Source organism: Trichosurus vulpecula, chromosome 3, assembly GCF_011100635.1.
Source record: "Trichosurus vulpecula isolate mTriVul1 chromosome 3, mTriVul1.pri, whole genome shotgun sequence".
Taxonomy (NCBI): domain Eukaryota; kingdom Metazoa; phylum Chordata; class Mammalia; order Diprotodontia; family Phalangeridae; genus Trichosurus; species Trichosurus vulpecula.
This window is the reverse complement of record NC_050575.1, coordinates 96901180-96915370: the sequence shown is the minus strand read 5'-3', so window position 1 is coordinate 96915370 and position 14191 is coordinate 96901180. Positions and strand designations below refer to the sequence as shown.

The 14191-nt window shown below is 46.2% G+C and overlaps 1 protein-coding gene across 1 annotated transcript in view; it reads left to right on the top strand.

Annotated features, from left to right (window-relative positions):
• Positions 1–14191, top strand: part of COL23A1 (collagen type XXIII alpha 1 chain) — a 467765-nt gene that overhangs the window by 445472 nt on the left and 8102 nt on the right. Inside the window, exons 14-24 of the mRNA XM_036751498.1 lie at positions 1664–1726; positions 2571–2615; positions 3482–3559; positions 6038–6091; positions 8192–8236; positions 8679–8768; positions 9415–9477; positions 10099–10155; positions 12411–12437; positions 12998–13060; positions 13162–13215. Of these exons, the coding sequence (XP_036607393.1) occupies positions 1664–1726; positions 2571–2615; positions 3482–3559; positions 6038–6091; positions 8192–8236; positions 8679–8768; positions 9415–9477; positions 10099–10155; positions 12411–12437; positions 12998–13060; positions 13162–13215 (639 nt within the window). The remainder of the gene's footprint in view (positions 1–1663; positions 1727–2570; positions 2616–3481; positions 3560–6037; positions 6092–8191; positions 8237–8678; positions 8769–9414; positions 9478–10098; positions 10156–12410; positions 12438–12997; positions 13061–13161; positions 13216–14191) is intronic.

The following is a 14191-nucleotide window of genomic DNA, read 5'->3' as shown; positions in this document are numbered from 1 at the left end:
AAAGGAGAGAAAGGAAGGAAGGAAGAAAGAAAGAAAAGAAAAAGAAAGGAAGGAAGGAAGGAAGAATGGAAGAAGGAAGGAAGGGAAGAAGTAGAGAAAGAAGGAAAGCTTCAGGCTTAAAAAAAAAAGCTACTATTATTATAGTCCATAGTCTCCTAGGCTATAAACCCATAAGGTAGGGGGAGAGCTTTATCTTCTCTGAACGCTGTAACTCCTCCAGCTGAAGATCCTGACTTGAACTGTGTGCAAATCCATAAACATCTGATGAATGAATGAATAGATGAACAAATGGAGACAAATAAAGAATGTCTATGCTGGAAGGGCAAGATTTGCAGTATATTCAAAATTGCAAGTGCCTTAGAAGGCAACAAGTCTAACCTGTACCTGAGCAAGAATCCCCTCTACCACATCCTCTACAAATGATCATTGAGTGTCATTTGACTGTAACTGAACCTCAGAGACAGACAATGGCTCATCAGCCTCAGCATGTCTATTCTTGGCTTACACATCACCTTGTGAAGGCCAGTGGAGACAGCAGCAGTCAGAGGGCCTGGCTTTGGCTCCTCACTCCACCTTATTAGCTATGTAACCATGGGCAAGTCCCTTCTCCATTCTGGGTCTCAGTTTCTTCATTTATAAAATGAGGGAGTTGGGCTAGATGACATTGTGGGCTCCTTCTAGCTCTATTTCTATTGTTTCAAATCTTAAAGCCTATCAAGAAAGGAGAGTTGTGGTGCAGTGGTGAGAATGCTGGACTTGGAGCAAAGAAGACCTGAGTTCAAAACCTGCCTCAGATATTTATATAACACTGGACAAAGTTACTTGGGCAGCTAGATGGTGCAGGGAATAAAGCACTGGGCTTGGAATCAGGAAGACTCATCTTCCTAAGTTCAAATCCAGTCTCAGACACTTACTAGTTGTATGACCCTGAGCAAGTCACTTAACCCTGTTTGCCTCAGTTTCCTCATCTGTAAAAGGAGCTGGAGAAGGAAATGATAAACTACTCCAGTACCTTAGCCAAGAAAAGCCCAAATGGTGAGCCTGTGGAACCTTTGCCAGGCTATTCCTAGGGCAATACACACAGCCCATCACTAGGCCCCTACATGGAGCCTCTCTGACAGTGGTAGGAACCTATCAGAGCCCTGCCCCCCTCTCCCCCCGCATCATTGTCTGGGTGAATCCAGGCTCACCTCTACTCCACACTGACACTGAAGTAGGGTTTCAATGACTTTCCTTCCTTCTTTTCTTCCTTGCTTCTTTCTTTCCCTCTCTCCCTTCCTTCCTTCCTATTGAAAACCTTCAATGCTGAAGTTCCTGATCTAGACAGGCTCTTTGTCATTATATCCCTGGGAGAGGCCCAGAGGATGGGAAGCACCTTCTCTCCTGCCCGACTAGTGGCTGTGAGCTAATATAGTGGTTGGCTTACTGCTGGGTCTACCTATTCAATGAATAAATGCTAATGACGTGTTGAGCCCTGGCAATGATGGCCATTGGAGCTCTGGTCTAGCCTGCTCCTGGAGAGACAGAAGGATTGAGCCAAACTCTCTGCCACGTACTATATGTGTGACCTGGGGCAAGTCATCTAAACTTTTTGACCCCCACCAGATGATGGAATGGTGATTAGCCTGAAAACCAAGGTCACTTTGTATCCTCTGCTTTCCAGGGAGAGGAAGGGAGTCCAGGGCCTCAAGGACAGAATGGAACTGATGGATCACCAGGAGCCAAGGTAATTTATGATCTACAATCTCCATGTGGGTGAGATTCCCAGTTGGTCCAATGCCTGTTCCTGAGTCAACAGAAGGCTCAACATAACCTCTGCTCTTCTTATAAGGAGAATATTATCTAGGAACTTGGAGGGGCTGAGGGAAGAGGAGAAGGAGCCTGAAGGAGAGAGATGGAGAAAAAGGAAGAGAGAAAGCAGAAAGGAATGGAGAAAGGAAGCAGGAGAAGAGCAAAAAGGAAGAAAAGGGAGAGTTGGAGGGAGAGTGAATGGAGGTCAGATAGTGTAATTAGACATACATGACAGGAAGGAAGAAAGAGAGAGAGAGAGAAGGAGGGAGGGAGGGAGGAGGAAAGAAAGAAAGGAAGGAAGGAAGAAAGGAAAGAAACAAAAGAGAGAAAAGGAAAGAAGGAAGGAAAGAAAGAAAGAAAGAAAGAAAGAAAGAAAGAAAGAAAGAAAGAAAGAAAGAAAGAAAGAAAGAAAGAGGAGAGAGGAAGGAATATTTATTAAGTGTTTACTTACTATGTACTAGGCTCTGTTCTGAGCAATGGGGTTACAAAGACAAGTAAACAAGTAAACAAGACAGTCTTTGACTCCAAGGAGCTTACCTTCTAATGGGAGAAGACAACACACAAAAGGGACCAGGAAACATAGGTTGGGGAGAGGGATGAGAGGCAGAGAAGGCAGCTTGGTTTGGAGTCGGTGTCTGGGAAATGAGGTAAATGTCGGATTAGAACAAGTTAAGAAGAAAGCACTCTAGGAGTCCTTTGGAGAGGAAGTGGGGATGATGGAGGAGGAGGCATGGTTTGGAGCCAAGAAGAACTAATCATCAGAATTTATATTTCCCCAGGGGGAGCCTGGTGAGAGAGGATCTGACGGCTTCCTTGGGCCCAGGGTACGCACACACATGATGGTGACCTGTTTACTTTTGCTTTGGGCCATGAGCCAGCAGAGCTAGACCTCTTGAGTTGGGCATACCTGGCCACGGGGATAGGCTATACAAGTGACTGAAGGAGCTTCAGCCCTGCTGGACGATCCTTTGGGGAAGATGAAAGGGAGAATGAGACTTCTTTCCAACAGAGAACAAGGGCAACATAGTCTTCTCCCTGAGTTTGGGTGCTGGGAAGGGAGGGTTGGGGATGGGCTTATGGTGTGATAGTGGCTAACAAGTTGATTCAGGCCTGATCCCTGGCAAGATGCAGTCCCCTGGCTCTCAGGCTTAGGTTGAGATCCTAAGAATAGCAGATGGCCAAAGAGATTCTCTGACCCAACTGGGAACTAAGGGAGAAGATATTGGCCTAGGCCAAACTTTTTGGCCTCAGGATCCCTTTACGCTCTTAAAAATTATTGAGGATCCCCCAAAGACCTTTTCTGTATGCAGATTATAGCGATTAACATTTATCTTACCAGAAATTAGAAATATGAAAATAACTTTAAACTTCATGAATCTCCCCAACAGGATCTCAAGGATCCCCAAACACCCCTGAGTCATGCTTTGAGAACTGCTGGTCTACACAAAGCCAGTTTGAGAACTGAATAGCCTACCGTTATATTTTCCTTAAGAAACAAACAGGCAGCCTTCTTTCTCAGATTTGGAAAAAAGTTAAATTCAGCATTGGTAATGGCAAGTGTGGGGCCAGGTACTCATTACATACATGCATTAGAAAAATGCAGAAGCACTGAGTAAGGTCTGGGAAGGAGCCCCAGGTTGTGGTCATGGTCCAAGGGCCTCTAAAATGCTGGCTTTTTCTCTTTTCTCAGGGTCCACCTGGCCTGAAAGGTGAACAAGGAGACACAGTAGTGATCGACTATGACGGCAGAATCCTGGATGCTCTGAAGGTAAATTGGGTTGGTTTTGTTGGGTCTTTTTGTGGGAGAGGGGACTTGTTTGTTTATTTTTATCGGAGCCCTGGTTAGACAGTGTAGTACATTAGAGAGAGAAATGGATTGGGTGTCAGAAGAGCTGGGTTCAAATCCTGACTCTGCCATTTATCTGCATGATTTCTTTTCTGGGCCTCCATTTCCCCATCTGTAAAATAAGGGGGGTGGATTAGCTGGACTTTGGGGTCTCTTTCAGGTCTAGCTCTGTGCTCTTATAACTTTATGACCCTCAAGGCACCTTCCAGCTCTAAATCCATGGCCCTCTGATCCTATGAGAGATATAAGGCCACTGGTCCTTCCAGTGGCCTGTCTCTATTATGTTAATTAGCTATCCCTGGCCTTGCCTCTGCCCCTAGTACAGACCCTTTGGGAGGAGGTCAGGATCAATATGTAGGAAGAGTGACCCATCCAGGAGGCTGCAGATCCCCATCCTTACTAATGCCACAATCCCAACAGCACAGGTGAGAGAAGCAGTGTGGTTCACCGGAAAGAGAACTAGTTATCAAGTGAGAGGACCTGGGATCAGATCCTACCTGTGATATTTACTATGTGTATGACCTCAGGCAAGCCTCTCTGCAAAATGAAGAGGCTGGACTAGGTGGCCTTGGGAGGCCTCTTTAGCTCTGTGTCTATAATCCTAAATCATGCAGAGATTTTTGTCCAAATACCCATCCCAGTGACTTTGAGATGGGCCCGAATTGTAGTGCCCAGGTGGGGCAGATTGCAGGATTAGAAACAGCAAGAGGGATGTGACTCTAAAGGCATTGGGGAATGGCCAGAGAGCCAAAAAATAAAAAAAATAAAAATTAGCCAGAATGAAAGCAAACATTGATTATGTCCACGGTTTAATCTCCAATATTTTACATAGGCTGCCGGAAAGTACAGGCTGATGGTAATTACACCCATCTGCCCACGTGCAGTGTGCCGTGGGGTGGAGGGGTCATGTGCCATGGCGGCACGTTGGAGAGAGTGAGGTTGGGTTGGGTGAGGTGTGTGCAGTGCAGGCCTGCCCATTCACTTGCTCTGTGACCCCGGTCACTTCTCTTTTCCTCTCTATACCTCAATTTCTTCTTGGACAAACAGAGAGAACGTCGAATTAGGTGGTCTCCAGGGCTAGCTCTGACACTATGAGTCCATAGATAATAACATGACATTTATATAGCGCTTCACATACATTATCTCATTTGAGCCTTATGACACCCTTGTAAGGCAGGTACTACAACACCCCTTTTTACAGATGGAGAAATTCAGACTCAGAAAAGTTGAGTGAATTGTCCATGGTCACCCAGCTAGTAAGTTTCAGAGGTAGGATTTGACCCCGGGAACTCAGAGGCCATGAGTTCTAATTCTGGCTCTTCCATGCTAGTCACTGAGTGACTGCTTGGTGCCTCAGTTGGGCCACCAGCAAAATGTAAGCAGGAATCCAAATCTCTCCTATATAGACCGAAAGCAATGATGAATAGATATGATGGCACTTTCTATATCCAGGGTCATTATGGTCTCTACTGTATCACACGCACCTCTCTAGGGGAAAAATACATTTTTAAAAAGAGGTGGAGGGGAAGCTAGGTGGCACAGTGAGGAGAGCACCGGCCCTGGAGTCAGGAGGACCTGAGTTCAAGTCCGGCCTCAGACCCTAGACCCACTTACTAGCTGGGTGACCTTGGGCAAGTCACTTAACCCCAATTGCCCTGCCTTCCCCCCTCAAAAAAAGAGATGGAATGGAGATTTCATGAGAAAGATTGGCTCATCCTGAGTTGAGCCCTGACATTTTCCCTCTTTAGTCAACGGCTAGGTGGCACGAAGGATAGAACACTGGGCCTCGAATAGAGAAGATCTGAGTTCAAATTTGACCTCAAACCCTTAACTAGTTGCGTGACCCTGGGCAAGTCACTTAAGTACTGTCTGCCTCAGTTTCTTCAGCTGTAAAACAGGGTTAATAATAGCACCAACTTCACAGGGTTGTTGTGAGGATCGAATGAGATCCTGTTTATAAAGGGCTTAGCGCAGTGTCTAACACATATGGCTGCTGTATAAATGCCAAGAACATAGGACTAGCCCTGCTGAGCAACTGTATCCTAGATGCTTTCTTCCCTCCCCCCAGGTCACTAGTGAAGTGGGTGCTCTCTCTAGAGTGTGACACGGCAATCTAGAGGGGCTTCACTAGTGGGCTAGGGAACTCGGAGGCTGAGAGTTCTAATTCTGGTTCTCCCATGCTAGTCACACAGATAGTGACTAACTGCCCACTGCCTCAACTGCACCCCCTGTAAAATGGGTGCAATGATGTTAACCCTCCCTCCATCAGACTTTCAAATCAACTCTCTGCAGAAGTGGTAACAGAGGTACATGAAGTGTGTGTGTGTGTGTGTACATCGTGGGTGGCAACTGAGATATTTTGTGTCAACATTAACACTACTTTGACTTTTTCACATACAGGGTCCTCCGGGTCCTCAAGGCCCGCCTGGTCCTCCAGGAACCCCTGGAGCAAAGGTTGGTTTAGCTATGTCCTTGACTATCTCAGTCCTAATGCAGAGCTAGACAGATAGACCTTTGGAACAAAGAGCCAGCCCCTAGGTTTAAGATCCGGATGAATTCTTTAGCTTTCAGAAAAAGAAAAACTATAAGGGGTGGGAGGGTGGGGTGGGGGAGGGAAGAAGTCAGTATACCTCAGCTACTTCCTAGTTATAGATTAGACACATCGTAAAACCATATTAGCTGCTCGAGGCCAGTAAAATACCATGAAATTTTCGTATAAGACGTAGTTCATTTGAAAAAGACTTTGGGGTCTTAGTGGTCTGCAAGCTCAATATGAACCAGCTGTTATGTGGGGACTGGAACAGCTAATGCAGTCTTGGGCTGCATTAGTAGAAGTTTAGTGTCCAAAACAAGGGAGGTAGTAGTCTCACTGCCCTTTGCCCTGGGGAGACTACAGTTAGAGTATTGTATACTATTCGAGGACAGTTATTGGGGAAAACAATTGGGTTTGTTTTCATTGGTCCCAGAGACTATAATTGGGACCAAAGGATAGGAGTTGTATAAAGAGAGACAGATGTTAGTACAACATAATAAAGAATTTTCTAATAATTAGAAATTCCTTCTGGAAGTAGTAAACTCCCTGTCACTGGATATATACAAGTAAAAGTTGTCTCAGAGGCTGTTGTAGAGGTCTTGTGGCCCTAGAAACTGTTTAGTACTCAAATACCATAGTAATTTGCCAAGCCTGGTTCATGGAAGTTGTCTCACCCTAATTTTAATAAACATTTACCAAAGTGCTCCCTTCTCCATGCCTCCCCATCCCCCAATTTCTGTTTGGGAGGAAAACCAAGGGGAAAAGGTAAAAGAAAATCGTGTCAGCCTCCTGACATAGATATCTTCTATGGATTGGTTTCTGTTTTCTGATTAATAAACAACCATTGATTAAGCACCTACTACCTGGAGACACTGTGCTGGACACTAGATATGCAAAGACAAAAAGGAAACAGTGCCTGCCCTCAAGGAGATTACAGTCTATGGGCAGGAGGATGGGGCCTGTATCAGGGAATCTACTGGACTACTATCTTCCTTTTGTTTTAAAATGAATGGGTGAGACTAGTTTTAAGTCCTACAATCCTGATCCCAGGAGAATCGGACACCGAGCAGAAATCATTCTAGGTCAGTGGATTCATTCTCAAATAGAAACTGATCCTTGCAGGCGGCATATTGACTTAGAAAACCATTAGAACTTAGAAAACTACATCATCTATATGGTATTATATTTTTATTTACTTTTTTAAATATTTCCCAATCACATTTTAATCTGGTTCAGACTCACTCAGGAGTTTTGTGGGCAGCAAGTTTGACACCTCTGTTCTAGGTGACCTCTATGAGCTTTTCTTCTCCTGAGACCCTATAATTCCTCCAGTCATCACTGACTCACCCCTTCAGTAGCCATGTGGTCTTCTGGGATCATGTGTCTTCCAAATGGCCCTAACAGATAGTCAGGGAAGGTCCTAGGGAGGAGGGACTCTGACCGCCCAAGCATTGATTCCTCTCTGGAAGTCTCATTCACACCTGTCTTTAGGAATTGGCATTGTGGAGGTCAGAGGTAAATCATGCATCCTCTCTACCTCTCAACAGAGAAGTGGAGGACTATGGATGTAGAATGAGGCTTGAGTAATCAGACATGGCCAACATGATGGTTGTATTTAACTGTATTTCTTTGCTCCAAGGGAGGATCCCAGTGCAGGAGGTGGAGGGGAGGGAATCACTGGAAAGTAACAGAAATGCTAAAAAAGGAAACTATAAGACATTTTTAATGGAATTGGCCATGAAGCAATAGAGAAAGCCTGAGCTGGTTGTCAGGGTCTGGTTGCATGCTAAGATCTTGGGCAGGACACATGCCTCTCCCTAATCAGCAGCTTCCTGCCTATCAATCAGACAAGAATCCTTGCCCTCTCCCTCTCCCTTCCCTCAACCCCCACCCTCCACACACACATAGCCCCAACCAGGACTGTTACATGGTTCAAATGAGAAAATCCTGAAAAATCACTTTGGAAATGTACTAAGCACATGTGAGGAACACTTATTCTTATCTGTTTTTTCTGACTTTAGGGAGAGCTTGGATTGCCTGGTCCTCCTGGAGTTGATGGAGAAAAGGTCTTGTCTGTTTGTCCTGGATGATGTAACTTTTGAAGAAATGGTCTTTGCCAGGGCCATGAGGTGGCAGGGGTAGGGAGGGGGAAGAGAAAAGGAAGGGAGCCATAGCTTAAGAGCTTGGAACTAGATATAATCAAAGCCACTTTCTGCTGTGAATTTTATATCCAAATCCACTTATCGACTGGTTCCATGTCACAGAAGTCGCATCCCCAGGAGGGGTGCCTCTAAGTTACAGGGCATATACCTTCTATGGACTTTGATGGAAAGAGAGATTCCAGCCTATCAGAGCTTGGATTCTGGGGCCATCAGGGCTGAGATACCAGGGCCTTCCAGTTGTGAGGGCTACCACTGGTCTGGGGTACAATAGGAGCTTGTCAAGAAAGCCAATGCCTTTTCAGGGTTTGTGTTCCAACCTTGGGCTCTTCATGTTTGTGTATTTCAGGGGCCAAAGGGCTCTAAAGGAGACCAGGGACAGCCAGGACTGATGGGACCCAAAGGAGAAATCGGAGAAATGGGCTTGTCTGGCCCCCCGGTATGTGGACAGAACACGGTTGGACTCTGGGCATTGGACATTGGGTGCTTGGTCTCTCAGTTGAGCTGGGCAGAGCTCTGCATAAATTACTTGTGTCAGTTTAGAAGCCCAGCTCCTAGGTCTCAAGGATAGCATGGTGCTGTGGAGAGAGGGCTGAATGTGGAGTCCTAGGATATGAGTTCAAATCCTAACTCTCCTGCCTACTACTATGTGACCCTGCGCAAGTCACTTAATGTCTCTGGGCCTCAGTTTCCTCATCTGTAAAATGAGAAAGTTGGACTAAATGACCTCTAAGGTCCCTTCCAGCTCTAAACCTATGATTCAATGAATGTAAAGGCTCCTACATTTTTCTACCACATTTCCACATAATTATAAACAGTGACTCAGCAGTTGGGATATCTTCCTAGATCTGTGGCATTGGACAATCGCTTCCTCCTTCGGAGCCTTAGTGTCCTCCTCTGTAAAATGGAGATAAGAGTCCCTGCCCTCCTGCCTTTTCAGACTTATCGTGAGGCTCCAAGGAGATGATGGATATGAAGCACCTTGTACCCAACTTCTAAGTGCTTTACAGATATGAGTTGTGATTTCTGGCTGTTGCTATTCTTATTACACAAATGAAAAGGACCTAAATATAATCCCCATACAGGGTATCGACGGCCCCAAAGGTGAGAAGGGAGAATCAGGGTCTGCGAGTCTTCAGGAGAGCCTGGTAAGAAGCCTGAGAGCCAGACATCCCCCCACTGTCCTGCCCCTATAACTGTTTCCGGCCCGAGGTCATGCACAGCTGCCCACTAGGCATACTAGGCCCTCTAGGGTCTATGCCCCAGGTTGGAGGGGCTCCTTGTAGCTCTTACCACGGAATGAAGCTGGGTCATACACTGTAGGCCAACAAGACTTCGGTTTTAGGGCATGTTCTTCCCCCAGGTCTGAATCCTATCCCCAGAGCAGTGAGTCTGGGACCACAAACTTCCAATGACCAAGGGTCCCTAAACACCATTTTCCAGAAGAGGGTCTCAGTCTCACCTCTTCCCATGGACCCACAGGGTAGGAATGCAGAAAAGAACCAGAGAGCCATCAGAAATGACTGAGACCATAGTTGTTAATTCATCCGAGTATTCCGTGACAGGGGCCTCGGAGGAAGTAGGGAGAAGTGGAGAAGTGGGGTCGAAGTAAGGCGTGGATAGAGATCTCAAAGCTACCTGACCAGCTTCAGAAACTGGATGCATTTTCTCCCCCTAGGGTTCTGGACACACACACACACACACACACACAAACACTCTACCTCTTGCCTTTAAATTCTGACTAATTTGCTTTGTTCTCCATTTCCCAGGCCCAGATTCTAGCAGAACCAGGGCCACCTGGCTTACCTGGTCCCCCAGGTCCTATGGTAAGGGCTGTTTGCTACAAACTTTTTTACAATAGGATAACTTGGAAACAGCATGGTATGAGGGAAAGGGGACTGGACAACCCAGGTTTGAAGGCCGGCTCAGTCACTTACTGCATGTATGACTGGGGCAAGGCGATTTTCACTCTGGGCCTCAGTTTCCTCATCTGTAAGACAAAAGGTTGGGATAAGTGATCCTCAAAGTCATCTCCAGCTCTAAATCCTAATGGGGAAGCGTGGAGAGGAGACTAGCTTGGGGCTAGCAAGGGAAAAGGGGTATAGTGGAAACACACCCCCTCTGCCTAGTGAGACATCTGTTCAGCATGTGCTGAAGGAGCTATAAATGGGGAATCCTCATTTTTCTAGAAGAAGGGAGGGAGAGAGGAAAAGGTCCGAGGGGAGGCTGCTTGGCCCAGCATAAAGAGGCTGAAGACCGAAGTTCAATCCCAGCTCTGACATCTACTGTCTATGTGACTCTATAAGAAAGACACTTAACCTTTTTGGGCCTCAGCCTTCCCTCCTGTAAAATGAAGGGGTTTGGCAGAGCCATTCAGAGGAAAGACCATTGAAGCTGGAGTCAGAGGAACTGGATTCTAATTCTAGCTCTGACAATGACTGCCTCTCTGCCCCTGGGCAAGTCACTGGGCCCCAGTGGGCCTCAGTTTCCTCATCTCTAAAATGAGAGGTGGGACTAGATAGCCTCTTAGGTCCCTTCCAGCTCTGGATCTGTGATCCTATGACCAGCTAACTTCATTCCAACCCTGAATCCTGTGACTCTGAGAAGAAAGGACACAACTCACTAGGTTCCATGGAGGGAGAGGGAAGAATTGTGCAAGCTGACTGAGCTCTGAAGAGGGAGCTAAGAAGGGGAAAGGAAAGAGGAAAGGCCCAGCTAGATTAATCAATTTCCTCACTAAGTGCTTGCCTGGGGGCTCCCAAGGTTAGCAGAAACAAAGTGATTATCTAGAAAAGAAAGTTCCTCTCCTCCAGGGCCAGAGGATTTCCTTTTTTATAGTTGAGGGAATCAGTGTAGGGCAGATGAGGGGCAAAGGTGGTGGCCCAGGCTCTGAAAGCCTAAAAACCAGAGCAATGGCCTGCTTCTCTGCTCCTGAGCTGAAGCCTGAAGGCCCTCCCTCTGGCACCAGGGGAGGGTTGTCACAACACCGAGAGCCCAGAGGACAGGGTGAGGAGGGGATGAAGAGACCCTACACACCCAACTCACAGGAGAATCTGACAGAGGAGAGCAGGTGGGGCTGCCCCTGTCTCCTAGATCCCAAGAAGTATTCCTGGTCACTTTCTTGGCTTATCTCACTGATCTTCTTAGCTAAGGCGGGGGAGGGGGGGAGAGCCTGGAAAATTATATTGGAATAGTTAAACCTAAGGACCCTAGAATCAGTGATGCGCTGAAGCCGGCTAGAAGAAGAGCTGTTTGTTAAATGTGCAGGGTGAGCATATTAGCAAACACTACAAATCAGGGCTTGATTTGTTGTGTTGATTGTCCAGACAGGAGAAAATGTTAATAATGCAGATTAAACTTTAAAATGTGTCATGTACACACTTTTTTTCTTTCAGCCAGTTATTAAACATTTCCCAGTACAAGCCCAGAGATCTCAATCCACCACTGTGGGCACGAGGGACCCAGAGTCTGGGTGTAGGAGATCCTGGCCCCACCTTCCTCACAGAACTACAGAACCACCTGCTGAGATGAGAGAGAGAAAGGAAGGAAGAGAGAGAGAAGAAGAGAGAGAAAGAGAGGGGGAAAGAGGAAGAGAGGGAGAGAGAGAGAAAGGAAGAGGGAGGGAGGGAGAGGGAGAGAAAGACAGAGAAAGGAAGAAGGAGGGAGGGAGAGGGGGCCGGGGAGAGTGAGTTAAGCATTTCCGGGTTGCCAGGCACACAGCTATAGGCAGTGAGACTGTCCCTACCCTCTAGGAGCTTACATTCTAATGGAAATCTACAACACATAAAGGGAAACTGAATGGGGGTGGGGGGGGTGGGGAAGAAGGGTGCCTGGAGGCAGGGGGATGTGGCAAGAGAGGAGGGGGATTCCAGGCCAGAGGGAGATGAAACCAAGCTGAAGCTTTTCCTAAAAAGATAGTCCAGGAAAGGAGTCACAGATGAGAAAGGAAGGCCCCAAGGCAGGTAGCAATGTGGCAGGCAAGGAGAAGGAAAAGAAAACCTTAGACCCTTATTCATTTCTTTTGCCTTGAAATTCTGCCTTCTGAATTGAATCTAATGACTTTTCCTTTTCTCCCTCAAAGGGTCTTCAGGGAATCCAAGGTCCCAAGGTGAGTAAATAAATTTGGTTAAAGGAATGGGGAGAGCTTTGTGAATGAATGAATGAATGAATTGACCATCAGCCCAAAACTTTCCCTTAGAATAGGAGTGAGGGTTTTTGAATAACCTGAACTGACCGATTGCTTAGGGCAAAATCCCCAGACTATCATGGGGGGTAACAACTTTATTTCAAATATAAGCTTTTAAATTTGATGATGTTAAAAGAAGATCGGCAGGATGACCTAGTAAGCTGGCCTTTGAGTGAGGAACAATTGAATTCAAGTCCCACATACTGTCTATGTGACTGGACAAGTCACTTAACATTTCAATGGCCCAGCAACTCTCTAAGGCTATCTCCATTGCTGAAAGAGGTTTCTCACTTGTAGCTCTCTACACCGATAAAAAAATTTAAATAAAAGGTTAAAATAATAGCGCATAAATTGTTTCTCAGAGCACCAAGGAGGGTTTGTTTCTAAACTCGTGAATGCTAATGATTTTAAAGGATGGTTTTACCATACTCTCATCATGTGGATGTCTCTAGCACCAAGCACAGTGCCTTCTCTATTTCCAGGGCTTGGACGGTGCAAAGGGGGAGAAGGGTGCCACCGGAGAGAAAGGCTCCAATGGGCTGCTTGTGAGTTGACTATCAATGCAAATTCAGACGTTCACTTTTTACTTGTGTGTTCCAATCCCATGTTCCCAAAAGTCTCCTAAATCCTGTCCTTTTCTGTCTAGGGACCAGCTGGCCCACCTGGCCTAATTGGATTACCCGGAACAAAAGGAGAGAAGGTAAAAATTTGTGTCTACCAACCCTACATGCTTTCATCCATTCATCCATTCATTCATTTGATAAACCTTTGCTGGAACCTGCTGGATACAGGGTCCTATGCTAGGCTCTACTAGGAATAGGAAGGTGGTAATCCCACTGTGGGGCAGCTAGTGGCACAGTGGATAGAGTGTCAGGCCTGGAGTCAAGAAGAATTATCTTCCTGAGTTCAAATCCAGCCTCAGAGACTAACTAGCTGTGTGACCCTGGATAAGTCACTTAACCCTGTTTGCCTCAGTTCCTCATTTGTAAAATGAACTAGAGAAGGAAAAGGCAAACAAGGAAAAGGCAAATGACTCCAGTATCTCTGCCAAGAAAACCCCAAATGGAGTCACAAGGAGTCAGACATGACTGAACAACAATCCCACTGAGTTCTGCCTTCATCAGACTTCCTCTGGAGTATTGTGTTCAGTCCTGGGCACCCAATGTGTTTTAAAAAGGACATTGAGAAGATGGAGAGTGTCCAGAGGAGAGCAATCAGAATGGTGAAGGGCCTTGACTCCCTGTCCTGTAAGAACTCCTTAAAGGAACAAGAGTTGTTTGACCTAGAGAAGACTTGAGGGGACAATGTCTTCAAGCATTTGAAGGGCAAGTACTTAGGGGCAGGTAGGTGGTGCCATAGTGCACTGAGCACTGGAGTCAGGAAGTCCTGAACTCAAATCCAGTCTCAGACACTTCTTAGCTATGTGGCCCTGGACAAGCCACTTCACTGCTATCTGCCTCAGCTTCCCCATCTGTAAAATGGGGATAATCATAGCACTTACCTCTCAGGGGAAGTTGCAAGAATCAAATGAGATAATATTTGTAAAGTGCTTTGCAAATCTTAAAGCACCATGCAAATTCAATTATTGTGACTATTATTATCATGTGGAAGAGGGATTGGCCTTGTTCTGTTTGGCCCCAGAGGGAACTAGGAGCAATAGGAAGAGGCTGCAAAGA